This window comes from Bombus vancouverensis, chromosome 5 (assembly GCF_051014615.1).
Source record: "Bombus vancouverensis nearcticus chromosome 5, iyBomVanc1_principal, whole genome shotgun sequence".
Classification (NCBI taxonomy): Eukaryota; Metazoa; Arthropoda; class Insecta; order Hymenoptera; family Apidae; genus Bombus; species Bombus vancouverensis.
Window position 1 is genome coordinate 12875234 of NC_134915.1, and position 27587 is coordinate 12902820.

General features: G+C 49.4%; 1 protein-coding gene across 8 annotated transcripts in view; it reads left to right on the plus strand.

Annotated features, from left to right (window-relative positions):
* Positions 1-402: 402 nt before the first annotated feature.
* The window catches only part of vn (membrane-bound neuregulin protein vein), a 200980-nt gene continuing 173795 nt past the window's right edge, over positions 403-27587 (plus strand). For 5 of the 8 annotated variants that reach the window (XR_013058324.1, XR_013058325.1, XR_013058326.1 and 2 more), the window contains exon 1: positions 410-4639. Coding sequence is in view for 2 of the 8 variants with exons in the window: in XM_033332830.2 (XP_033188721.2) it covers positions 3346-4639 (1294 nt within the window). In the remaining 6 variants the exon portion in view is untranslated. Of the gene's footprint in view, positions 4640-27587 lie in introns of all 8 variants that reach the window. The other 3 variants (XM_033332830.2, XR_013058329.1, XM_033332828.2) reach the window with 3 other exon arrangements.

The following is a 27587-nucleotide window of genomic DNA, read 5'->3' on the forward strand; positions in this document are numbered from 1 at the left end:
AACGTATTCGATTGTTCGACCTGTCTTCCAAGAGCAGGTAAATATTGAAGTACGGTATTAATTTGCGTTCTAATTTGAAACTATTCGTAGCAAATAACATCGGAGAAATCCCAGCTAGCGTATATTTCATCGGAAACGTTGCGATCTAAGGTAAACGACGTCCGCCGAAACGCGAATACAGCCCGAGTGAAAACAAAGTTCTATCTATTTTGAAAACATTGTTGCCGTGTACGCGTATGGGCCGATTTAACTCGTATTACGGGTTAAAATATCAATGTTTACCAGAAATTACGAGAACTGTCGACGTTAATTGCGCAATAACAATAATCACAACGACGCAACGTCTCGCGTATATTCATGCGTTAAAAATCGAAGTATCGTACGTCATTGTATAGAAACACGAAGCACGCTTGAAATCACATTTTGTCGGTGTAAAGGAAAACAGTATCGAGAGAAATCGAAATAAAAATGATACTACTAACGAGAGAACCTGATGTGCATTTCATGGCTGCGAACGAGATTTTCTCGGCACATAAATAAGCATAAAAAAAAAAAGAAGGGAAGGATAAAAAGTAACAACGTCGTCCACTAGATTGTACTTATAAATGTCTGAACGAAGGACAATCTAACGTCGAGGTAGAGGACAGAGAGAGACGGAGAAAGGCGCTTATTGTGCGCTGAACCATGTCGCCTTAGCGCACCGAGCAAAGTGAAACCTCCACAAAAAGCGTAAACAAAAAATAAACGTGACGAGGGTCAGTAGAACCTCCGTGTACGTCAACACCGCGTGAAAATACGACGTAAAACGAAGAATGGAATTTGTAACGCGAAGCATGGTGCAACAAGCGCATAAAGACGCTTCGAATCATTTCACGAGTGTACCGTTAATGACGCGACCGCCATCTTTAATGCGCGAACTTTTGGCGCGGATGCATCCCGATTAACGTTACGCGCTCGGATTATAGTGCGTTATGAACAAGTGAATATCGAGTGAAAACATCGCGATCCTCGTCTCTATCCTGCCTCTCGTGACGCAGTTTCGCGTTCAACGCATCGCGAGAGTAGATAACTAAGACGGAGATTCGTGATAGCAATCAGAATTACGCGAATGTATAACCTAACCAAAAAAAAGGAGGGCGGTCGCGTAACAAAGAGGACATTTATGTTTGGTACTCACGATTGGAGACAGATGAAGTTGGATGGAAGAGTGAAGGTGCGAGAGAGACACATGGTGATTGTGTGTGTGCAGTCAGGAAGGAGACGCGAGAGAGAGAAGAAAGAGAAGGATCACGCGTGCGGTTCCTCGGTTGTTAGGTCGTCGTTACACAGGTTCTTAAAGGTCCCGTGGTCTGGCGTCTGGCTGTGTGTAGAGTGGAGTGTAGCGAGCGCGGGGTTCTCGGTGTCGCCGCTTCGGTCGGTGCGCGCGCAGAGCCTCGACCGGCGTCCGCCAGGAGTCGCTGGCGCTGTGGCCGGCCTCGGGCTGCGCGAGCGGGCCGTTCAGTCTAATTTGAACCGTCGCGCGCGCCCGACGCGGGGCCACCGACAATCCCTTCTCCGCCTCGACGTGACACGAGGCTCCTCGTGCATGCCGCGTGCAACACACGCGCCGATCCCCCGCACGATATTAACCGAACGCGTGCCCGCCATCCAGCACAACCGACAGAAGCATCGTTGCCATCGTAGAATCGGTGTCGAAGTTGAACCGTGTACTACGATCGTCTCTTCGGTCGCTCCTCCTCGCGAATCCGACGACCACGCTCGTTGCTCCGTTCACCGTCTGCCGAGAATTTTCGCTCGCAAACCAGCGTTTCGTGTTTCGCTCGTTCCCGTTCTTACGTTACTCGCGATTCGTTGACGTGCGCGATCGTTGTCGTCGTCGTCGACGACGTTAGTGCCGCGATCACCGCGAAACGTCGACAAGTCTGGACGGCAACGGGGAGGAGGAGGCGGAAGAATCGTGTGGTAAAACTGAACAGTGAAGTGCGTCGCGCAAGGGCTAGACTTCGACGGTCGACACTACCAACCGCGCGAGAGCCTCGTGAGTATATTTAAATAGTGTGTCTCTCTGGCTGGTCAGAGGAAGCCGACAGTTTCTTGATCTTCTTCTTCGTCGTCATCGTCGTCGTCGTCGTCGTCGTCGTCGTTGTCGTCGTTGTCGTCGTCGTCGTAGTCGTCGTCGTCGTCGTCTTCTTCTTCTGCTTCGTCCTCTTCTTCTTCTTCTTATTCCGCTCCTTCCTACGTCGTGTGTCATCATCCTCGGCTTTTCCTCGTTCGGAGTGCAACGTGATACGACGAGAGACCGAGCCACGAGATCGGGGGTGGCGCGAAATTCTTTATCAATTCTCAACAATTTATTTCGAGATACGGAAACAGTGCCGCCGACTCGCCACCGGGAGAGTGCTCCAAAAAAACCAAAATCAAATACGGTCGAACAGGACGAACAGGTCGAACATACAATGAAGGAGTAGTCGGTTCGACGTGTACGCACAGGATACAACGATCGTCGATTTGGAGAACCAAGTCTCTCGATCGATCCGAAAAAGGTTTGAAATCCAACGAAAAAGTCGTAGAAGTACTCTATTATTTTCAATATAGGAGTGTCGCGTATATAAACAAAACTATTTGCAACGCAGGCACAACATTAAGAAGGGACGACGGCGCCTATTACGGATACAAGGAATCGCGAGCAGGATGTTATTCTCCATCGATCGACAGGATGATCGCGAGTTTTGAACTGTACTTCTCGATGAGGTTTAGAGGGAGTACAATCGCAGTAGCCGGCGGTCGTGATCGTTTGCGATAATCGCGAATAGACGCAGTACGAATTCGTACCGCGGTGTTCCTGTCGCATCCATCCCGAGGCATCAAGGATGAAGAGGACGGTACTAGGCTGGACGAAGAGCAGACAGCTGAGAATCTGTCCGATGGAAGTCCCGATGTTTTGCTGCTGCCGGTGGTACAACACCTCGTGAACGAGCGATTCTCATTATTCGACGACAGTCGTCTACGGAAGGAAGGAGACCTTGGTAGACGAAGGGGTCGCGAAGACAGCAGTTTCCGAGCGAATGAGGCTTCGCTGAAGATTGAACGCGTGCGAGAGACAGGAGGAGAGGGACGCGATATCGATAGCGAAAGAGATCTTCTCGCGAGATTTTTAGGCGAATTCGCGAACAAAGAAAGAGAAGAGAAAGCACCAGAGAGAAAGCGACAGAGATAGAGAGAGAGAGAGAGGGGAGAGAGAGAGTGTGTGTGAGAGATAGAGAGAAAGAGAGAGAGTGGTGTGTGCTGCGTTCGGGGTGACCGAGGTGTCGACCTCACCCCCGATTAAACCAGCAAGCAGGTCGGATGATGTGGGCGTCTCTGTTTTTGGCCGGGATCTTAAGCGGCTGGTGGGGCGCACTGGCGCTCGCTGCGGCACCCCCCGCCAATTGGAACTCCCTCGAGGAGACGTCGACGAGGACCACCAGCGACCATCCACCATCGATGAGCATCGCCGCCGTTGAAAAGCCCCTCGATTACCGTTTACCAACTTGGAACTTCGTTACGCGAACTATCGATATACGCGAGCATCGAACAGCCGACCAGACCCTCGCCCAACCTACGCGAGATTACAAATTACCGGTTGACGACGACGTTCAACCAACGTCACGGCTTAACCAACGATCCGAACAACTTTGGAAGGAACAGCAAGAGAGAAGATTCCCCTCGAACTTGCAACTCGCCACCGAGAATGATAAACTGTTCGTTGCATCGGATTCGTGGACGTACCAGAAGATCGGTGACGAGGGTCCATCGTCGACGATCGAGCAAGCTTCTGGCAGTTATCGAACTTCGACTTTCCCAGTGGGAAACCTTCGTTCCCAGGATGCTTCGAAGAGATACACGACTCAGGAAGAGTTCGACGACTCGATACGCGACGTGTTCGTATCATCGTCGAAGCGGGTCAACCGTCGTCTAGATGACGAGACGGCGAACATTTATCCAAAGATGGAGGAGACCGGATTGACCCAGCTACCTCGTCACTCGTCCACGCAAACACCGATCCTGCGTTCGTCCGGAACCGAATCGTCGATGGAGAGGCCGCGTGTCATCAGATCGACCAAGCAACGACCAAAGAACCGTACGAAAGCGGACTCGCCGAGAGAACAGCGACGAAGATGCCGGAACAAGGGTTGTCGCGGTCAGAATTGGTGTCCTGACGTGGACGTTGGGAACAGAGCTTATCTAGCGCCAACGGTGTTCGAGGGAAAAGCGAGAAGCATGTCCTCTGTGAGGAAACCAGGCTCGAACTACGCGGTGACGTTCGAGGTGAAGCAAGTATACAAAAGCCAGCCCGGTTTCCAGCCGTTGCAAAAGAACGACAGCGTCAGGCTGCACTTTCGAGACAAATCGGCGCCCGGCAAGTCGACGGTCTGTGGCTACGACAACGATGGGAAGCAGCAGCAGCAGCAACAACAACAACAACAACAGCAACGCGATAATCAGAGTGGTGTGGTGCGAGCCAATATTAAGAGGGGTAAAGTGTATCTAGTGTTTGTGAATCGCGTGGGACCCAGAAACTTCACGATCCTCGGTGAGCCGGTGATACGAAGCAAGAAGAACGAACAGGCGGTGCAGGCTGTCATTCGACCGGATTACGGTGAGTACGATTATCATCTCTAGCCCATTAATCTAAGAGCTTCGCTCTCGACCGAAGAAACGACTATTGAGAACGATCGGGAGTTATTGCAGCTGCGTGCTTTTGATTCGCGACCCCCCGTGTCTCGTATCGCATCGCGTCGCGTTTACGGATGCGTATGCTTCAACTCTTGCTATTATTTTCACGCGTGAGCGTATTCTCATATTCAACGATCCTATCGAAAACGCGCTATACCTCGGCCTGGATTCTGTCGAAAAATCTTCCACCGATACGATATCTGGTATCCTGATTTTTTGGATATCATACGCACAGATGCTTAGACGTTGAACCACCATGACGTTTCTTCGATACGGTCGGATTATATATGATGGAAAAAACGCAGTTTGCCGTCCGTTAGAAACCTAATCCGCGCGCGATACAAGCTTGTAGAACGTCTTTCGGCTTCGGCAAAATCATTCCAGACAGTTAGAACCGTGAACAATAAATTGTAACCAAGCTTTGACGCTATTACTTATCGTATCTGAGACTCGTTTCTGGCTACACGAGTACGCCCACGTAGAAGAGAAGAGGTGCTTTCCTCGAGGCGCGTAATCGAGACGCGAACACGCGTATATTTAAACCGCCACGTAAGTTGGATCGCCTTCAAGTCGGCGTGCGTGGTTCGTTCGTTCGCTCGCTCGCTCACGCGAGCGTCCGACTACGAGCTACTCGTCGGCTTTCCGAACAGGCGACCGTCGACGACTACGATGACGACGTGATCGGGCATTTCCACCGGAACTCGACGCCAGAACGAGCGTAACGAGTCTCGAGTTTTGAAGGTGGTCCAATTTGCCCGCGGTTCAACGCGCTCCACTCGACTGCCTGCTCGTTCCCTCCGTGACGATTCCCGGCCAAAGACTTGTTCGCGCTGTCCGATGACTACCGTGGCGGCGACCTTCCGCCACTTGATTTATCGCGATAAGTTGTGCGCCTTGGTCGACTCGGCTTTAGATATCGAAAGTAGCTCGTCACAGAACATCTGTGAGACTTTTGACGAGCCGATGTTCCGTTTCAACTCGTCGCGCACATGTGGTCTCCCTGTTTCGACCTGTAACATACCGCGTTTTCCAACTCTTCGATCCATCGAGACGTTTCCTCGAATATTTATCATCTACTAGTTTACTCGAATTAGTCACAGCTAGGAATAATGTATTACCTTAGTGTATTGCGACATTTTGAGACGAGTTATCGATACCGCCGTGATCGCATAGATAACGTCGCGTCGGAATTAGCGTTGCTCGTACGTTCCGATACAGGCGAGTTAATGAGCAGCGTTTTGAGAAATTTGCGCAACACACGTTAAAGGAGATCAACGTAGCGAGATCGATAAAATCGAAGCATCGACCGAAGCGTCGTCTATTCGAAGCACGTTCGTTCAGATTCTGTTTTATTCGTAAAGCGGACGCTTTGCAAATATGTCGGACATTTTTCGATCGGGCTTGCTGCTGTGTACGGCGCAAAGGGAGGAAAGTTCTTTGATACTTCTTCGGAGTAACTCGGCTCCAGCGTCGTTAGCGTCGTTTTCGTCGTCCACTTTCCTCGTCTCGTTTACGACTTCGGAACTGTTGCGCTCGTTTGCCCAGCAGCCCAGCTCCAAACCCTCTTCACCTGTGCGTATTACACATCCGCCTTGACGCGTATCGAAAGTTTCCGGGACTTATCCCATTATCAAGCCTTGGAGTATCTCGTTTCGTGAAGAGCGGAGAGGAGCCGTCCCACTCGGCTAGAGACTCGGCTCCTCTGCCTCCGCTTAAACCGATTTATCATGTACGTCTGAACGTTGAGGGGTAAATTGGATTCTCGGGAGCTTCGAATCTTGATAATCTCGTCGAATCTTAGTCACAGATCGTTAAAAAATCTCGTAAACCTGGAACCTCCAGTCTTTTCTTATCGAGAATTATTTCACTCTTATTTAACGATTCTCTCGAATATTTGATTTTGCTTTGTTAAGCGTTTTCAAAGTATCTTCTTGAGAAGAGCAGATTTTTAAATAAACCACTTTTCCAAAATGAAAAGCGTATGACTCGTAGGAAACGAGGGGTGCAGAAGTTGGGCGTGAAAAGAGGCGCAAACGCTTCTGGTGTCCGGCGACGCGACGGTTCGTTGATCCGCGATCCGCAAAAGCGGGTCCGCCAGCCCTTCTCCCAGTTGCCGGTGACTAAGCCAGACGGGGGGACCCGGGACGTCAATTATAAGGCCTTAATCGGAAACCCGTCCTTACTTCTGTTGGCTTACACTCGGCCATGCCACCCGAGTGAGACAGCGGGCGAAGAAAAACGGAATATCGAGAGCATAGTCGTGTCGCGCGCGACTATCCTCGTCGTCACGCGCCCCGAGTCCCTCGGATACCTGCGACTGTTATCGTATCTCGACGGTTGTTCTCGCCTTTGGCCAACGCGATCCGTTGCTTCCAAGGGAGCGCTTGTCTTTCTTCAGGCTTCTACGAGATTCCGGACGACTCTCTTGGGGATACAGGTTGCACGGTACAAGAATCTGCCGCTACTTGCAGCTCGAAATCCATCGAGAGCTATTAACGAATTCGCATGTCGAATCTCCGTTTCGGCAGTGATCAATGATCAGAGATGTGAATCACATCTTCGTAAGTAAGAGTTCTCCGATAGTAATTGCAACTAACTGCGATTCGTGAAAAGGTACCAGCACCGAATTGTTTCGGGTCAACATCGTTCGTCTCCGTTTAAATGACTACTTCTACGATTGATGAACTTCCAAGCGTAATCTCGAGAGCGATAAGCACAGGGTATTTAAAGTCGTATCTGTAGTTTAAAAAGGCGGAAACGTTTAGTCATGTGCGGCAAAATGTCGCACGGTCTATCGTCGTTGTTTTGGTACATCGTAACACAACGTTCGTTAGACGGGACTAATTATTAATCCTATTTATATCAGAACCTGTAAAGCCGATGAAATCGGGAAAGGTAACCGAGCACAGATCGAATAACCATAGTGTCGACCATTTTTCGGAAGCGGTCTCGTCGGGCAGATTAAGAGCTCGCGTTCGCAGAAATTTCTACGTGCTATTCTTAGATCGTGCACCGTGTATGCAGCGATTGCGCATTATGGTGTAACTACGAGTTCAGCGGCGCGATATCTGGTTCGTTGGTTCGTTCCTTCGATCGTTCTTGTGGCACACGCGATATTGCGTTATCGCGCAAGAGACTAGAATCTTCGGGCGCAATGTGTCGGCACGATGACAGGTCCTAAAAGGGACGCGCGCAACGTTCAGGGCTACGAGTTATTTTGGCATTTACCGCGAGTACCGTCGAGCGTGCGATGCAAGCACATGCGGGTGCTGGTTAATCGTTTCGATACTTGTAATTTCTCGGTAGGGAGCTGCTGTTCTCTGCATGAACCAAGTCTAATCAGAAAGCTCCAATTTTCAGGCATTTTCACCAGGAAACGAAAATGCAATCGCGTTGATTTTCACAACTTCATCTACTGCTAGATAGAGAAATCTTTGGTCGAGGCTGCGCAGCTGTCGCCTGCGAAGCAACGAATTACTATAGAAATTAATTGACGTCAATTATCGTTGCGTTCGACGGGTGTATGTAGGACGCACCATCGAGTGTCGGTGCACGGTGCAACGGTGCTATGGTGCAACGGTGCTTCGGGCAGATAGTTAAAAGACCGATCCTTCGAAAATAACGATCGTCTTGCTGTGACACTTTTGATCAAACGAGCGCGCCGTTGAAATTCGGTTCGTTCCTTTGGCTACGCGTTTTCAAGTGGCTAATCGCGTAGACGATATTGGATGCCTCTGTTTAAAGCGAGTAACGGGCAATGCGATGCCCCCATGCCAACCTTTACCTGTTACTGTTGCGACGCGACTACGAACCGACCGTGAAATTAATAGAAGCGACTTTCATTTATCGCTCGCGACTACGTATTTCGGAAATTGTATATGGGTCAGCGTTGACTTCGTTCTTTCCCATCTCCTATTCCGTTGTACGCTCACCGACGACGGATTAGCGCGATGTAATTAACGTGAATTAGCTAGATGAAATGCCTGGTTCGATCAAAGAGAATTTCGACTATTCATTTCTGCGAAAGTCGGTGTCTCGTGATAGTCGATCGATAAAGCATAATTGGCAACTTAGCGGGAACAGAGCTCGTACATGGGACACGAGATTGATCGTCGAAGGAAGGGGAGTAAGGCACAAGGGCATCAGGAGGAGTAGCAAAGAGACGGATAGAGAGTGAGAGATGGAGAGACAAAGCAAAGCGAAAGAAAGGACTGGGTGAAAGAGGAAGGAAGAACGAAGGAAGGAATAAGGGAGAGAAGTGGGCCCGCGAGGCGGGCAGGAGGAGGGAAATCGGCACGTACGTATCCAGAGCACGTACGGCCCTGTGCCCATACTCAGAGGAACCCGCAGGTACGCTCTATATACCGTGGACTGTGGACGGTGGCTCACGCACAGACAGACGGTCGCACACGCACGTGCATAGCTAGAGGTGGGGTATGCGAGTGGTCAGGGTGGGGGACCACACGTGTGGTGTGTGTATACACCGTAGCGGCGAGCAGGTAGACTGCTGGGCGGCCGGCGATCCAGCCTCGAGCACGAGGTCTCCGAGGTGATCCGCCGCCGATCTGGAGAACCGGTGCTCTCGATGCTGCGCTCCACCTGGCTCGCTCGCATCGAAATTAGTTTACCCGGAATGCGATTGTAGCGATGCGCTGCGATGCGTTCACTGCGCGACACTCGGATCGTTTCTCGTTCGCGTTCCACGGCTCGGTTCGTTCTTTCCTTTAGAAAATTAATTTACAGATAAGATTAATTGGCGAAAGAGTCAGGACGAGGGATCGGCAATTGGATCGAGCGTGACACCGCCTTGTCACGCCCTTTCATTGGTCCGTGGAAATGCCACGTTTCCGTTGGAATTTCTCGACTTTCGAGAGCGTTTGTAAGTAGATAGAAAAGAACGAAGAAACGATGAAACCTCCTTTCGAAGTAAAATTTATAATCTCGAATCGATGATCGGTGCTGCAACAAAACGTAATACGCGTACTTTGGAATAGAATTTGAATAGCAGCCTCAACGCGTTAATACGTTCAGGTTTAACGTAATAATTCGATCATGATAAATGGACGCAGGTCTATGTCGAGCGGCCGATTCAACGGTACGAACTGGAACACGGAATAAATTGCGGCATGTCGTTCGCTATGTCGACGATCGAGTAGACTGCTGGGCGACTGCCGATCTAACGTGGCCGGTCACTCGAGCGTGATTATTTTTAGCGATCCGAACGACAAGCGATCAGTGAACGGTGAACCGCATCGATGGTTCGTGAACGGCACGGCGCACAGTCCGCCTGTCCGTTCGCGAACATAGCAGAGATTTTTCCACAATAACGAAACCTCGATATTATCACGGAACGACGCGATAAGATCTATCCTCGCGATCCTCTTATCGCGCGAATTTCGTCGAATTGTGGCCGGCGATGGAATGTTTCGCAAAAGAACGAATTATACGCGAAGGAACGTTCTCGGTTTCAAAAACGACGAGCTTCTCCAAAAATGTGAAACTCGTGGCTGATTAATGTCCACGAATCGCGACGAATCTCCGTGGTCGGTGATAAGGAACGACATGCATCATTTCTGGAAGGAAGAAAAGTTTTAATATCGTCCAGCTCGCGAAATTTATGGTCCGCTTTTCTCCGCTGGGGAATTGGCCGGTGTTCGCAATTCGATGGCGTTTGCGGAAATGTTTTCCCTTCGGTGTTCCGTCTCATCGTACAGGATTGGGATTCACGAAATTGGCACAGCTGGCAGAACAGTTGCCGTAGGACAATCAATGTTCCCGAATACAATGCGATAATTTGCTATCGCTTGTCGCCATCAACGATTGAATTACGGGCATATTATTATCGTACCGGCGCATTTCTGACGCTTGACTATTTCTGCCACGGACAAATGTTCACGTGATTAACGATGCCTCGATTGTCTCTTCGGGCTCGTCGATTTTTCTTCCCGCTCAAAATCGCCAAAAGATCCTTCCATCGTCGAAAAGACCAATCGTTTTTTTTTTTTTTTTCTTTGCAAACGCGAAACGGAACTCACGATGAATATTTTTATGGTCGCGTATCACGGTAACGAGGTGAATGTTAAGATATCGTTAATCTTTAATGACTGGTAGCTGGCAACAATTCGAAGCCGCGACCCGCTTTCGCGAAATTCAAGGTTTCAAACTTGAAATCAACGCACGCGCTTCGCGACCTGTGCGACAGACCGCTCGATCCACAGTGTCGTAATAATCACGGTATAAGCGGTAGATCGATCGATCCATCGGAGAGGACGAACCTCGCTCCTTGTTATCAGAAAGCCTGCGCGAAAGTAGGGGAAAAAAGCAGCCTAAACTGCGACGCAGCGTTCCGAGAAACACGATTCTCCGGGTCTCTCTCCACTCGACTCGTCTACCCTTTTCTACTATCCCGTGGAAAACGCTTCGGTATCTCGTTAAAAACTCGGTAAAAAGTTGGAGTTAGGATTCCCCTCCAAGCTCCCCCTTTTTTTACCTCCTCTCGTTTTCTTTTTAACCTCGATTTCAACCTCCGCCACGAACGAGCCAACAAAAAAAAGACAGCCTGTCGATAACATGTGTTTTCCCTGCCGGTTAAGCCGCCACCCCTTCTCCCGCGACTCCGGCTTCTCTCTATCAGTTGCCCTTCCTACACACGCTTCTTTTCTAGTCGGAATAAGGGATGAGCCGGCTTAAAGAATCGTAGATTGAATATCACGGCTGCGAGACTGGTGGCGGCCACAGCATGCGGATACGCCCAGCGATTTGTATGCCGAACGCGGTTGACTATTTCACCCTTCCGTGAGCTCGCGCTTTTCCTTTTGTTTTTTTCTTGCCTCTTCTTTTCTTCCACTTTTGCGCAGATTTCTTCGCTTGTCCTATATTCCAGACGACTATATGCTGCTCTGTTTCGTATGCCGCTTATAGATCACTATGATCAATTTACGCTTCGGTAGCCGTGTTGTTCTTTTTTCGTCCGTTGATTTCGCTCGATCGAGTTTCCCGCTGTTATCGCGGCCCACCGTTCGCTTTCTTCCATCTTCGTTGGCATTCTTCTTTTATTCGAGATCCGAGAAAGCACCCTGGCGCGATTTCTGCATACGCGAAGGTCGGCCGAGCAGTTTCCACGGGCGAAAAAATATACTTTGAGAAGACGGCTGACGCAACACGGCTAGGAGCTGGTAGATCAGACGTCCGGTTCGTTGTCGCGGTTATAAATAACCTACTCACGGAGTATTATTTCCGAACGGTCTAGAACCCATTCGGATCTATGAAAGAGGTCACGTAATGCGAACGTGGAAAAAGGAGGAAGTAGGAAATCTGTAGCCGCAGCTTCGACTCGACCAACGTTTTCGCCACACGGAAGCACGATCCAACAACTGCGGTCGCTCGAAAGTATCCTACTGAAATAATAAAAAAAGTGAAATGTCGCGCGAATTTGCGGAACAATGAACCTTAGCCAGGAAGTATTTCGTGTCAACGAAGGGTTCGTGAAACAGAAGCGAAGTTGATATGGAACTCCGGTTGGTCGTACAATCGTCAGACAATTTGATAATTAACGAGCAGCCGAGCTGCTCCGGCTTGTTAAATAATTCCTGGATCGGATACCTTTGACGAACACCCGTATTTGCGCAACTCCGAGAGCTTTGTCGTTCCTCCGAATAACCCCTTCCAAGGGGAGGAATGCGCTTGCTCAAGGTTGTCGCGAGCTTTCCCGCGAATCCGAGCTTCCCTTGGTAATCCCACCGGCTAATCTTCCTCGTTTGGTCCCGTTGGAATGCAGCGTTCCTCCTTTTTCTCCCCTCTTGCTCCTTTTCCTTTTTCTAAAACAAAGCAGAACCGTACACGCCGGTCGCGAGTCTTTGTTCCGCCGCGTTTTGGAACGTTCTCGTTCCGTAAGAGAACGGAAGGAGCTTATCGCTCATTGGCAGAAGATACGAGCGATTTGCGAAGGTATTCGAAGCAACCATTATCTTCCTCTGCCAAGCACGTACTCTGTATGGTAATCGATTCGTTTTTCGAGAATCGCTGGTGCACGCTCCGATCGTCTTCTCGCTTCTATTCCGACCGATCAGGTCGAAGGGTTTCGGTTAAACGGCACCGACGATCTCGATTAAAGGCGGACACAGGGAGATGGCGAACCGATTGCATTGCTCCAGAATCGCGAATTTAGCGTTGATCCGTAGCGGGCCGACACAGTCGGCGGACAGATGGAAAAACGTTTTGTGTCGGGGGTGGGAGGGAGTTCGTATCGGGACTGAAATCTTGGCAGACTCGAGAACACTTCGCTACGGTTAATGCACGGGGAATGGGCCGCTGCACGGAAACAGGGTTTTCCTTGGAACACGAGCTAAGAATTCGTGGGAGCATTACGATATAGGATGACGTCAAGTGTGTCAGGAGACAGAGGCTCTCTTCTGGTTGCCTAACTTTGCGATTTTTCGAGTTTCGGAAAATTTGTAAAGAAACTCTTTGTCCAATGGCTGCGTCTGTTATCGTCGTCTGTTTTTTCCTCGTGTCGTAGTGTTTGCTTTGCTAACGAGAGGCAATCGAGGACTAGTTCGAAACACGACGAAACTCTCGTTTATTATGTTCGCTTTTCGTTTCTTCTGATACATCGCGAGACCTCGAAATGAGAAGAGGCAGGCGATTTTGGGTCGAGATCAAAATAAATAGATCAGATGTCGGCGCCACTTTCTTTCGATACGATCGTTCGGTGGGGAAAACCGTGAAACGACGGAGACGAATGCGACGTGAAAACCGCGCCAGGTGAAACACGGAGTCATACCGGAGGAGACGATAAAACGAAAAAAAAACAAGAAGCGAGAGACACGGCGAGCAGAAAGAAGAAAAAGCTAGAGAGAGAGAGACAGACAGACAAAGAGAGAGCAAATGACGGAAGAAAAGAAAGACAGCAGCGACCAGCGGTCTGGCCGTCATCGCGTAGTCACAACACGCCGCGAGTTATTGCCCCCGAGTGCTCTACCGAGACCTCCACCTCCACGTCCACCACCTCCTCCTCCTTCTCCTCTTCCTCCTCCTCGCGAGGAGTTGGCATACCCACTTTTCCTCCGACTTAATTCGTCCAATTCGCAGCCAAAAAAGCGACGATCGTCTGTGCGTGTTAGAGAAACCGAGTCTGGAATTATCGAGGAAGACAAGGATGGTTGGATGAAAGCACCCTCTCGAAACGAGAGAGAGAGAAAGAGAGAGAAGGAGATAAAAGGAAAGAAGCGAAGAGGAACGGAGAAGACAGAAAAGAATGGAAGAAGCTGGAAAGACGAAAACGAAACGAACGTGGCTGCGCGAGGACGCGGACGAGATAGTAGGAGGAGGCGGCAGCCGGTGTTGGCAGTGTTGGCAGCTCACGAGGAAGGGGATTGATGGCGTGGAGGTGGAGGCGCAGACGAAGAAGAGAGAACATCCACGAGAAAGATGCAACGAAGCGCGTCCGAGCGAGAAAGATGGGCGACAAGGGGGAAAAGGGGGTGCTCGCGAGTCGAAGTTACCTTGCCGAGAGAGAAAACAGGACGGGAAACGTCGAAGGGAGGAAGGGAAGAAGAGGCCCCTCGTTTTTCCATAGGAACCGGGAAACCCGAAGCGCGAGCCAGTCACAACAATAACTGCGTTACACAGCGGCGAAGATACCGGCGACGACTGGTTGTTTCGCCTGTTGGTTGACGTGGGTGCCGACCGACTGCTGGCTGAGTTCAATTGGACGGAATGTCTCGACGAGAGAGGCACTTCAGAAAAAATCCTCTCTTTATTTGCCCGTTGGCTGTCTCTCTTTGACTTAATCTGTCCGCGACGCGAAATCTCCCCTCAGCTCTACACTCGGATCTCGCTGAATTTCCCCGAGTATCTTTCCGTTTTTCGTCTTCTTCGTCGTTAACGCAAATATCTGTAATCGCGCGGTCCTCGTTTCCACGGACTACGCGTTTCTTTCGAAGCCCCGGAACGCAGTAGAGACAGACCGCTGCGTTGTTGAGAATATACCACGCTGAGAACCGATGTTTCCAAAACGCGTAGCGGGAAACAAATCGATCTGGCTTGTGTCCTTGATAGGTTGGTTTTTCCATTTTTTAGGTGCGCTGGCAATGGATAGCCCGGAACGAATGAAACCGTTTTGTTTTCGCTTGTCGTTGCATTTGTTTTTTCAAATTTCGTCGTTTTCCCCGAAATCTTTTTACGTCCGAGAATTAGTCGTTTTTTTCGTGTTTAGGTACACGTTTCTGGGAAGCTCGAGCTCGCGAAGCTATCTGCCATCTGTAAACGCGTAAGACCCATGAAAAGAGAAATGGGAAATCGTAGGAGGCGTCGAACGCGCGACGCGTTTGATATAGAAATATGGGAGAACAAGTGTAGGCGTTATGGACGAGGGATGCGTGACGAGATTGCAGAAAATCCGGCCTGGGATGAAAAAAAATGATCGTTAGAAGGCAGTCGCTTCTATGGCGGGTCGTTTATTGTTTGGAGACTTGTATCGAACCATGTAAACATGGATTCTTGGCGCGCGTACGTCCGTAATAATATCGCCGATGATAATAAACAGGCAGTCTGTTATCGAACCTGATCGTTACGCGTTCCTTGTTAAATTCGTTATTGTTTTGCGTAGTCGAAAATTCGATAACGGCGCAAGCTGCTGCTCGACGCGTTGTACGTTGCTGTCCATGATCGTACATATTGTACATGCTGCAGGCCAACCAAATAATTGTTCGATTGTTCCACTTCGGAGTTCGGTTAACCAACGATAATCGGAATAATCGTTTGTTGTTCAGTGAGTTTAATGATCTCGTAAATGTACCGGTGGTCGCGCGATAATACGCGCCATCGAAAAACACTAAGTATCCTCGAATCGCAATGCTTTTTCCATCGAGAACAGTCCGAACAAACGAGGTAAATAGGAAGCGAAAAGTCCAAATGTGAAAAATTCGAACGATCGAAAAAAGAAAAGATGAAAAAATAATGCGGGAAAAAACGAGAGAAGCAAAAGGTTGGAGGAAAAAGCGAGGACGCGTGAATCGCGTGGTTCGCTTGATGGACATGAGAGCAGTCGATGTTCTGTGTCGAGATCGAACCGCAGAAGAGACATCAAGTCGCAGAGTCGGTGGAGACAGACGGACGGTGGCATTTGCTCTTAAATCGGCAGATCGCCGTCTTTACTTTCTTTGCATCAAATGCAGTGGTCAACTGGCAGCGCGCTCATGGCGGACGATCATCGTATAAGGCGAAGCGGCCGTAGCCGGATCCGACGACGACCGGGATTCTGCCTTTAGTCGCATCGCTGGCTCGCGGAACTGTACTGCGGTGTTTATATGGTGTCCTCTGCTATTCCGTGTACGTACCTATCTTTCTATACGTGGACAGTGCCTATCGCGTATCGCCATGTTCGTTGTGGGAAAATCGTAGAAAACAAACTCGTTTATCCTCCCACCATTCCCTACCCATCCGATCTTTCGCGTCTCTCTCTCTCTCTTTCTCTCTTGCTCTCGCTCCCTGACCCTTTTCGCAACATGCCGTTCGATTGCCTCGGATCGTCGCAAGATTTTCAGGAATTTTCTTTCTCCCGATCGGGCGACTGGCGATCGCCCGTTTCGCGCGATCCGAACTGTTTCTCTGTTCGAAAACGTTCGTCGGTATTTTCGCTTTTCCCTTCTATTCGAACGTTCGTTCGGGACGGGAACGGGAAGGCCCAAAAATATTTTGGAATATTTAGCTGGAGATCGGACGTACCGATAAAGGAGCGTAGGCTAATTTTTACAGTTACGCGTTGGTGAAATCGTTTAACCGTTTGCGGCAAGAGGACGGCAATTTTTTCCAGTATACCCTTAAGTAATCTGAAAATCCACTTACCCCCATGAATGCCTCGGTTATGTTTCTATAATGCGGTGAGCGGCGTAGAAGCCCCGACACGTGACTTTGTTTCATGATTTACGGGCAATTACGTTATCGGCATAACGACGGTTCCTAATATTTCTCGCGCGCTAATGGGACACCGCGTGGAACGCCATAAAAGGAGCAACGAGGGAAGCCACTTCATTTATTACCCTCTTTTTCGAACGGACGTCTTCCCGCTGGGTCGGCTAATAAATGTTTAAACTCCAAAAATGTATCCCCTAATTGTTCACTTTGGTTAACGTCGTCGATCGCGAACCTTCGAGTGGAAAGGAAAATTCTTGCACAAACCAAAAAAAGGAAGAAAGATCTACCGTATTTAACGAGAGAAACGAAACCTCGTACAACGATCAATTGCTACGCTCGGGTTAAAAAGTTCTTTTGCTCGTGACCGTCCTCGTTGTTCGAGATCAAGTGTCTCGAAAACGCGGACCATGCTCTAATTCGTTTCCTTGTGAAATTCGGGCGAGTAAATTTCCGAAACATCGGCATACTCGACTTGGTATGAATGGCGAGCAAAGCCTCTTACGGGCCGGAGAAGAAACGTAGGGATCGGTGAGGAGGGATCGTCTCTCCTCCGTCTCTCATTCGATTCCCCTCTCTTTTTCCCTCTTTTCTCGCGCGTTCTTAGCACCGACGACGTCGCCGAACGACGAAGACGACGAAGACGACGACTACGACTGAGAAGACGCTGGCAGGCAAGGAGAGGTGGCGCAAATGCGAGACGACGAAAATATTGGGTCTATTTCGAAATTCTATTTCGGTGCGTCGGCCGAGCGACTTTCCTACACGCAGTTCACCGCGTCACGCACACGCTTCTGTCCACAAGCACGCAACTTGACGCACTCCTCCTCGACCGTTCCTCCGCTCGATTATCCGCCGCGACGTCGACCGAGCGCCGATTTTTCCACGAATACAGGCGGGCAATCGGTCAACGAGCGCGATTTTCTCTGCATTATTCTCTCGGTTGTTAGGTTCTCTACCCGTTAAGTATTTCAGCCGTTTAGCTGGAATTGTCAAAACTCCAGAGGCACGTGATGTAATTGGGAGAGCCGAAGCTCTTTGCGTATCCTTTAAATTTCGCGTACAACGTTTGCGCGGTCCTGTAATTGCGCTCGCATGAACGTAAGCAATTAAGTAAGCCGCGGAGACTTTCGGGAGATCGCCGCGACAGGATTTTTCCCAACGACTTCCCTTAATTTAATAGCCAGGCTCGTCGGCCGAACAAGAGAAAAACGAACGCGCGTTAAATTTCTCTTATCTACGAGCGGTCGTTTCACCGCGCCCAGGAAACATCGCGATGCGTAGCAAAAGTTCAGCAAGTTCCCTTAATTGCTGGTAATATAATATAATTACCGGGTCACCGGTACCACTGCCTGTCGAATGAAGTGGAAAAAGCTTGCAGCTACAGTGCTCTATGTCCTACCATTCCATGGTTACCACGAAATATTTGAACTCCAGCGGCAGACAGAGAGCGGAGATAGAGAGAGAAAGAAAGAGAGAGAGAGAGAGAAAATACGCTCGCTTCCCTAATATGGTAACTCTAAATTTAGCCTGGTCGCGGAGACAAGTTATTGTTGTAGATATAAAAAGAGCGCTGGTGGAGGATCCAGCGTTACCACTGTCCAGTACAATTAAGCTCCCCTTTTGTTTTGTAATCGCGGCGTTGTAGCTCGACTGACCCCTTGACCAAGGAACGTTGGCACGCGTTGCGGACGCGGTTGGCACGTGTTAATAAAACACCGGTCGCCAGCCAGTGGTTTACTAAATATCAACTTTTAAACAGGATCGCACTCGCCTCTCTGCGCCTGGCTAAGGTGACGGTCGCGCGGCTAATTATTGCGCAAACCCGCAACCGACGAATTCACCGTGACTCCCTCGCGTACGTTTCTCACGTTCGTTCTTCGCGCGATTTTAATTACACCGACGTCCTTCCGTTTCGTTCCCACCTGGCTTTTCACGAGCGTATCGTCGCACGCGATTCGCCGCGAAAGTATTTCATCTAGAGCAGACGACGCGAAGCGTAACGCGTAGCCAGTTCATTCCGCGGAGACGCTTCTTCCACGATGCGCTTACTTGAAATAAATCACCTGCTAAGAGAGTTCGACAGAGTAAAGTACGACGGTAGATCGCGACAACCGAGTCGGCGAAGCTCCTGTTGCAACGCAACTGTCCCGGGAACCACCCATAGATCACTGACCCGCGTTTACTGTATTTTCCACTAACGAGTAGTAAATTTGTATCGTCGAGTGATATACAATCCGACGAGTCCCCTGCTCGCTACTACCACTATAGTTACTCTTACGATCCCTGTGAAATATCATTTTCGAAACAGTGACAATTTCATTCTGCCTACGTACGCCGTCCTTCCTGCTCGCTGCCACGTAAAACTACATTTCACTGTTTATCGCGCTTTTCACCCTTCCCTTCGGCCGCTAATTTCATTAATCGGTTTCGCAATGTCGATTTCGAGGGATTTCGATGCGAAGGCACATTATTCGATGATATCTAGTCGCGACGCGTTAAGTGGTTAAGTGGTTGGCCGCGAAATCGGTTTCGCGATACCTTGAAATGAAATTTCTGCTTCGGAATTCAATTCCTCTCGAGGCTAAATTACCACTTGGAATTAAAGCTTCGACCTATCCCGACGGCTGAGTTAACATCGGCTATTTGTTCTCTGCATTTATATCGTGATAGCGAAGATACAAAGACAGGATAAGCCCTTTTGCTCCAGTTTATCACTGGTGACTTTCCGTTTGAAAACGGCGAAAAGTCGGAAGTCGTTTCGCGCGATCAATTCCCGTCGCCTCGAGTCGATGCTCGAACGAACAACCGGAAATCTATTAGCCTGAGTACACGCAGAAGGGTACAGGGACCGCAACAACATTCTTGAACATTGTTGCACGCGGTGGTCGTGCGTGACTACCATCGACGGCTCAACGTAATGGCTGGGCAGATTAAACGACGCCCGGTCTCCGTCTGCGCCGGCCCGGCTTCGGCAACATTTACCAGGAATCCGCGAGATAACCTCACGCTTACGAGCGAAAAACTTTTTATCTGCCGTCATGATATACGAGCCGAACTCCTAGTTTTCTATGTTCGGGCCCGACGGTGAACGCTCAAACGTTTACCCACACTGATAGCGATCTAGAGTGCAACGCCTATTTGCTGGTTTGCCTCCGCGGGAACGATCTAGCGCCTCGTTCAGACGCGAGCCAACGACACGCTCCTTCCATCTAGCCGATTGACGGTTCTCTGTTTATCTTTTGCCTTTCCTGACTCCGCGCTATATCTACGAGATGCTTTCAATCGTTTTCCTATCGTGAGCGTTTAACTTTCATTCGCTATTTTGACACTCGCTATTTATAGGAAACAAAGGTTCGTCAATCGTTAGTCACGTAACGTACGCGTCGCGCGACAGTGGAATCAGTCCTTGGACGCGTCACCGATCAGACGGTTGGCGTTTCTCGCACGCGCGCGACATCGCGTTTCTCCTCGACTCGAATCAGGTACAGAGGTAAGACGGCGCGCGTTCGATGGACTTAGCACGAGAGAGTTTACGAGCGCGTCCTCGCCGGGTCGAGAGCGTGACGCTTTTCTAACAGGCTCAAGGCCGTAGAAGTTGCGCCAATTATGCGATTAATCGTTAAATGCGCGTTCTTTCGACCTGTTGGCATCTACTGCCATCGAAACGATTCTGCGGCGCTTCGAGCTCGTTCAAGGCTGCATCGTAAATCTCGTTCGAACGCGAAATTCCGTTTCCCTCTGTGACACTCCATCTGAAAAAAGATAAAAATGGAAAACAGGAAAAAAAAAACAATAAAACTATCGAAAAAAAAGGAGGAAAAATAGAGAGACGAAAAAACGAAGCCAAACTGGAACGGTTGAAAATGTTCGTGGCACGAGTAATCGTGGAGTATTTACTGGCCGATCGTTTCTTCAGCCGGTAACGGATAAAACATGTATCTGCGAATTACAGGGTATCGCCGGTGTCGATAATCGTAAATCACGAACGATTTATCGAGCGGCCGGGGAATGCGCTTACGTCTGTGTTCGTAATTTTTGACGCGACACTCGGCACCGATCATTTGAACCATTGACATCGATGCCTGGGCGTCGCGTCGTTGACCTCGACAATAATCGCCACAGTGTTCGTTCGGAACGTAACGTGGCCCGATTTCGCCCGAGAATCGAAAATAATTCGATTTCATCGATCGCCTCTCTAGATCTCCGATCCACGACCAGACCAAACGATCGTGTCTCTTCTTCTCCCTATTCCACAGTTCGAAACGTTGGTCCGATTTTTCTGACTGTTTTCCGATCGTCGAAATGCTGTTATCTCGTTAAAACAATATCCACCTCATAGAATGGACAATTTCAGATGTCTCGACTCGGATGATATTTTATTACCGCAAAAGGATGACAAACCGAAGCTCAGGATACAGTATCGACACCTACGTTTACGATACACGGCTTTCACAAACGAACAGCTCCTATCGGTACATAGATCTGATAAACGATCATCATTCTGAAATACCTAGTACTTCGCGTACTTCGGTTTTCCGTTACATCCGTGCGAAACCGTGTTTCTCGATCGACCGTAGATTCTGTTACTCGGTAAATAAATAAGCAAATAGCTCTGCTTATCCGATGAGTAAGGTGAAACTCTGGAAAAGATCGCAACGAGCTGGAAAAGTCTGTGTGACTGCGAAGCAGAGGAGGGAAAAGGCTCCGTACGAAGGTGCAGACGGGAATCGCGCGCGCACTATGATTGGTCAGGAAAAGTCAAAGTTTCGAGCCGGCTAGCTCGGCTGCAGCGCGAGGTAAAACCGCTTCGATCAATCGCCTCGTGGGAGTAGTATCTTTTCCCCTTGTCGCGATCGAGCAACGATACCAGAGGCCCGATATCGCGAATCGATAGGGAGTCCACGGTTACACGCGGCCAACTGTGTATATTGTCGCGGCGTGCTCTGTGGCCCATTCCCACTGGACCACCGTGCCTTTTCCGCTTATACACGCTCGCGGGATCCACGCCACGCCGTTTGTTGTCTGCCAGCGAAACGATACGCGATGCGTTCGATTTCCGCGTCAACCACGTTTTTATTACCACTATTACGTCCCTAGAATAGAATGGTAGTTTACGATGGTTCGTACAACACCGAGCGTATACGCGATACCAAGCCAGATACCGATGGGTGGATTAGAGAAAATGATTAGAAACGACGAAGAGCGATTCTCGCGACGAGGGAAGAAGCGAAACGACAGAGGTCGCGCGTTTCGAAACATTTCCTGGCGGAAATGCATCGCGGAACCGAACGGACGAGCTTTCCAATCGTGCGTTCGGACGTTAATAAAGGCTTAATGAAAACGGGAGGGCGAAGTGAGCAGCGTGTGTCAAAGGCGTGGCGGGGAATCAACGAGCGTGCTTGGAACGGGCTACGGAAAATGTCATCGGCGTGCATGAGTAGTACGAAGCCGCATTGTATTCTCGTGGCTTTCCGCGAGCTCCACTTTAAAAGCTCTCTCTCTCTCTCTCTTCCTCTCGGAAGGTGAAAGGGTCGTAAAGCCAGAGAGAGGTCAGAGCTTGGACGAAGCTCTGCCGACGTTCCATGCACCTGCCTTCTTTTTCTCCTCCCCGCTTTCCACTTCTTTCCCGGAATATTTTTTCCTTCTTTTTAACGTTCGATCGCGAAAACTCTTTCAGAGAAGCTCATAAAAGATTGAAGTCACAATGAGGCGGGACCCGTTCACCAGCACAAAAAGATAGGAAAACCGACGGACGGCGTTGAATCCGGAAGATTTTGCCTCGCAGCCGACACGCGACCCCTTTGCCTTTGTCCGCTCATTTTCGTCCCCCGGATCAGCCCCCAGGCGTGCCACGGCCTGGAAAGAAAACGTACGTTTCCCGCCCGTTACGGACGCCCGTTCCGCATAGCAGCGGCGTAACGTGGAAACTTGAAAACCTTTAACGATTTTCTGTCACGTGGAAAACCCCGATGTTTTTTCCTTTACGTTCCGGCTCGGTCCGCCGACGTCGCAGCCGATTATACGCCGGGACTGGGTCATTGTCACGTCGTCGAAAGTAAAAATAGTTGGACCGAATGTCACGCTTGACGAGTCCACCCAAGGGACTATGAAGGGATAAGTTAATTGCCATACGCGTCTAGCAGCGTGTTCGTGTTATCGCTCCCTCGGAGCGAGATTAATTAATGAACTTTTAATAAGCGCATTAAACCGGCGACTGACATAAACGCTACCTGGTATACATTGTTTAAAAGCGCCGGGAACGAGACGATTAAACGGCATCGACGTGTACGGCATCCGATTTGAATTTTGTTAGAAAGTTTCTTTGTCCGCGGATAAGAACGCCGAGACGTAAGCAACGAAGCGAAAAGGAAGAGAAAGACTTGGTAAATTATGGCGGGCAGCTAATAAAAATTAATCGGTTCCATTATTTGCGCCGCTGCCGTGATTACACAAGCGGCAAATAGCCGAACCTCGACACCGTTCTTCGCCTCGATACACCAGTCTTTTACTATGTTCTCGCTGGTTTCGTGGATCCCGCGCAACGAGCATTGTCTATGCGTAATTAAAACTTTTAATTATCAGTCGCCAGCTCGTCATAGCTCTCCGTGTAATTGCGCCTCGAGCCTTAGGTTTTTCGCCTCTTTCAGTCGGTGTTTCGATAAAGAAACCCGTAAAGGTGTTCGCTAGATGAGACGTTCGATCGTCTTACTTTCTCGCCGTTCTCTCCCTCGTATCGGAAAATCCATCGATAAATAGAGATCGTAGCGCAAAGCCAGGCATTCGGGAAATCGGTTTTCCACAAGTTGCGAACAAACTACCGGAGGTTGGAGGTTCTTCTTTACGACGCCTTTTTCGCTCTCCAAGGAGCCGTGTTCTTAATTTGCAATCGACTCTCGTAATCACGATAAATGCGAAAAAAGCGGACCGCGGAGGCGCGAGTTTCGACATGCGAATAAACTTCCAACCTGATTGGAAATCGAACGGAGTATGGATCCAAGCCGGCGAACTAACCCGTGCAAAAAGTTTCAAAGCCTGTGTGTCTGATAGACGCACGCGCGCGTTTGCAAATCGACTTGGATTGTTTTTAATATCCGCGGTAAGTAAATACTATCCGTTTACATATAGAAGCCGTACAAAACGATGGAACGGTCTCACAGAAGGTCACTCAGCTTCATTCGTGCGTCGGTGTATCACGCGTTTAAAATGACGATCGAATCGAAAATCTTGGCGATGACGCTTTTACGTCTTTCGAAGGCTGTAAAAGTTCTTCCAAAAGGAATTCCCCTCCGCGTTACAGCAATAAATTGACGGTAATAGAGTTATGGATAAATTATTGGTAAGATCGTGGTTGCGGGAATTCAACAGGGACAGAGAAACTGTACGTGATCGTAAATGTTCAAGCCGCTCGTTACTCATTACAGACTTCATTGCAAATGATATTCATCGCAGTTTTTTGCAAAACTTAAAGAGTTGTTTGGTCGATGATGCTTCACAAGAAACGATGATTTAAAGGATTGCATAAGACGATGGTTATGTGAACTAGCGACGGAAGGGTATGACGAAGATGTACAAAAACTTGTATAACGTTATGGTGATTGATGGTTGCATTGAAAATTAACTTAGTACGTATACTAAAATTACGAACGAAGACAATTTTTTCCGATGCATTTGTACCGTTGTTATTTCAAAACGAGTATTACTTTCTGGAAGACTCTCGTATTTCGATTCGAATCTCTCGTGTAAACGGAAATATAGATAACAAGCGCGACATGCAACATAAACAGTCACGCACCCCCGTTACGATTAAATATTATTCACCATGGTTCAAGCTTTCTGCCAAAATTAGCGCGGCGATCAACGATCGACGAGCCAGATCGATTTCAAACACGAATCCATCGATGATTGGTTCTTTCGACGCCGTTTGCCTGCTGAACGAGAGCATTTCCTGAAACACGCGGTCAATAATTTCGAGAGGGAGCTTGAAAGCTGTTGGAATCCCTCGCAATCAGTTTGATCGGTGCCGAATCACGTCAAGATTGAAAGGTTCGCGGTGTCACTGTCAAAGCGTACAGCCGCTGTACGCGTACAACGAAGAGAATGATACTAGACGAATGAAGTGGAACCGGGTACGCACGAGTTATATAAAGAGCACACCGTGTATAACTATCAGCGCGAAGCGACACCATGCGATTACGTGAGTCACACTTTAGAAATGGAAAGAAATGTTTGCATTTGAAATATCGCGTTGCTCTAACGACGCGTAATCACCGATCGTATGAATATTAAGAATACTCGGCGGTACGGTCTTTACTGGAAGTCGAGTCGCGACGCGTCGTCGGCCCCGCGAGCTCAATGGCGGGTAATTAAAGTTCTCGCGTCGAGCGTTCCAGCTGGGTTTCGAAAACAAACCAGAGTTGCGATTCGATGTTATTTCATTTCACGCGGCGACAAAATCAATGGGACTTTCGGGAGCCGCGGTGAATCGGTCGTGACAGGAATCACAGGATCCGTTGGAAAGTTGTAGCGAACGGTGGCTACGCGTCGCGTCGCGTCGCACCATATCTCGTTGCGAGCGTTGTGCAGATTTGTCAGCAGGAAACTATTGATTTCCTCGTAATGAGGCGTGCCAGTGTGCTCGCTGAGAGCGATGAATACATAGGAGGGCGTCCAGCGGGAATGGCAACTGGGATGTGAATAGCACATACGGCGATATCTGTCCGGCCGAGTTCGCATAGAAACCGGCGAAACGCGGTAAAGCATCGTTATTCCGTTCGTTATGCATCGGAAAGCCGATTAAAGCGTTTGCAGTTGCCGTGCCGTTCAAGGCGATCCGTCGTCGCCTGCACGAGCTACGGATTCTACTTGAGCGTGTGACATTCTAATCGTAAAAAGGTCTTGGCGATGTAACCTTGCCGCCTTATGCGACCGACCGTTCCGCAGGGAGCTTCCGTGTCCTCGATTCTATGACGCGACGCGCGATCGACGATTAAGCCTAAGGTTGTCTGCTTCGTAATTGTCACGATGCGGCAGTGGATAATACGCGCAGAGACGGTGAACGCGAGTCTTAGGATCGCGAGCGTTGTTCGGTCGTTTGTAACGTCGAGTCGATGCGAATGAAGATGGTGATTCGGTTGTTTGCCGGCAAGGGAAATGCTCGCAAATGCTCGCAAACCTTTCTGGTAAACGGTGTGGTTCGTTCTCCCGGCGAAAAGCTGATTAACTCACCGCCCCTGGCGGTACTCACGATACTCAATACGAGCTCCGGTTACTTACCTTGAATGGCTATAAGGCGCCGAGCTCCGCAAATACTTGGGCTTTGATGAGCGCGCTTTCATGCTTCGAGCCTCTGCCGATGAATCGTTTTAACTCCTTCTGCTAAATATAACTCCCGGGTAGAATTAGCTTTACTCCGCGTCGCTAGTAATTACGCGGACACTCTCTGACGCGCATAAGCTGTCCACTTGTGATGAAAATTTCAAGCACCGTTATCCTCGTGTCGCGGCAACGCGTCGATACCGCATAAATCGCCGCTACATTTTATGCATCGAACCTCAGCGTATCCCGTCCCTCCGGTTTACTATCGTCGTTGATTCGCGGAAGCGTTCGCCTCGCGCGAAATCGCCGTAGAAAAATCGTTCCATCGAAAAGACTTTCCTTTTCGATCGGCGAACAACGTCCGCGGCGTAAAAAGAGGACGGCCACGTAACGTTCCGCTGAAACGATACCCGCAACTCCCGTTAAATAGGAAAATAGTTGGCAATTTGTCTTGATTCGTAATCGACGACATAATAGACCGGCGGAACGCAGGTGTGGTTCGCTTTAACATACCCGGTAACCCATAAATAACGATCTCCGACCTTGTCTCGTAGCTCACGCACAGGCAAAAGCTGTTCAGCAGCCATAGTTATTTCTCGCTTGTCGTTCGGCGTACGCGAAAGTTGTTGTTCTCTTGTTTGGCATCCGAGTCAGAAGTAGAATTCGATCGATTATTTTCTTCTTGGAAAATCGACGATTCGTGGAATGAAAGCGCGAAACGACACACGGGTCAACGGATTCGCGTCGGGTGAATCACTCGTCCATTCGGCGCCGATCCACGGGTCGTCATTAAAGGCGACCATGCCCGTGTTTCACCGTCGGTTCCACGAATTCGGCTGGCGTTGGAAGCCGCGTCGAGACGTGGGTGGACTGGAGGAAGGACCCGTTTCGCATAGAGATTCAATTGTAAACTTGTAATCCGACATAATCCGCGTTTGATGGCCGTAGATCAACAGGTCACGGGTGACGGTGGGCGGCATTGTTTTCTGTAATCCTGATGAATATTAATGCGGGTTTCGTGAACTAACAAAAACAAAATAAAGAGAGGGAAAAAAAGGAAAAGACACGTTGAAAAACGAGAATGGCAAGGTGGAGTGAAAGAGAAGGAAAAAAGACGGACCGCGTCTGAACAATTCGTCGTCCCCGCCTCGGTGCGTCTTCTCGATTCAGTCGCGACGCGCTCTCCTCTCCGACGGTATTCTTTTCGCGTGTGGCTTAGTCACCGAGAAAGAGACTCCGGGGCTCGCAGTGAATCCGCTCTACGTGGCTATTCAAATTTCGACTGCGTGTGACCAGAATGAAAGATCCCTGTCGACGTTCCCGCCGCGTCGTCTGCATCTCTTCGTGCCGTTCCTCTATCAGACCGTTTCGTTGCGAAAACGCTCGCATCGGGAGCAGGCAACTGCAGAGTCCTGCAATCACGATCGAGATTAATCCGTCACTTTGATCGCCAAGTTTCTCTACGATACACGCGTACGCATCGAATGGAGGTACACGTTTCCATCGTGAGTTCTATGCGAGAATTACGCGATTTTATTCAATCCTTCGATACCGCTCCTCCCAACGTTCAAGCTAATTATTTACCAGGAAATTAGAGTTTTCGTTGGTTATCGATGATATTGGCTAGCAACTGTTCACCG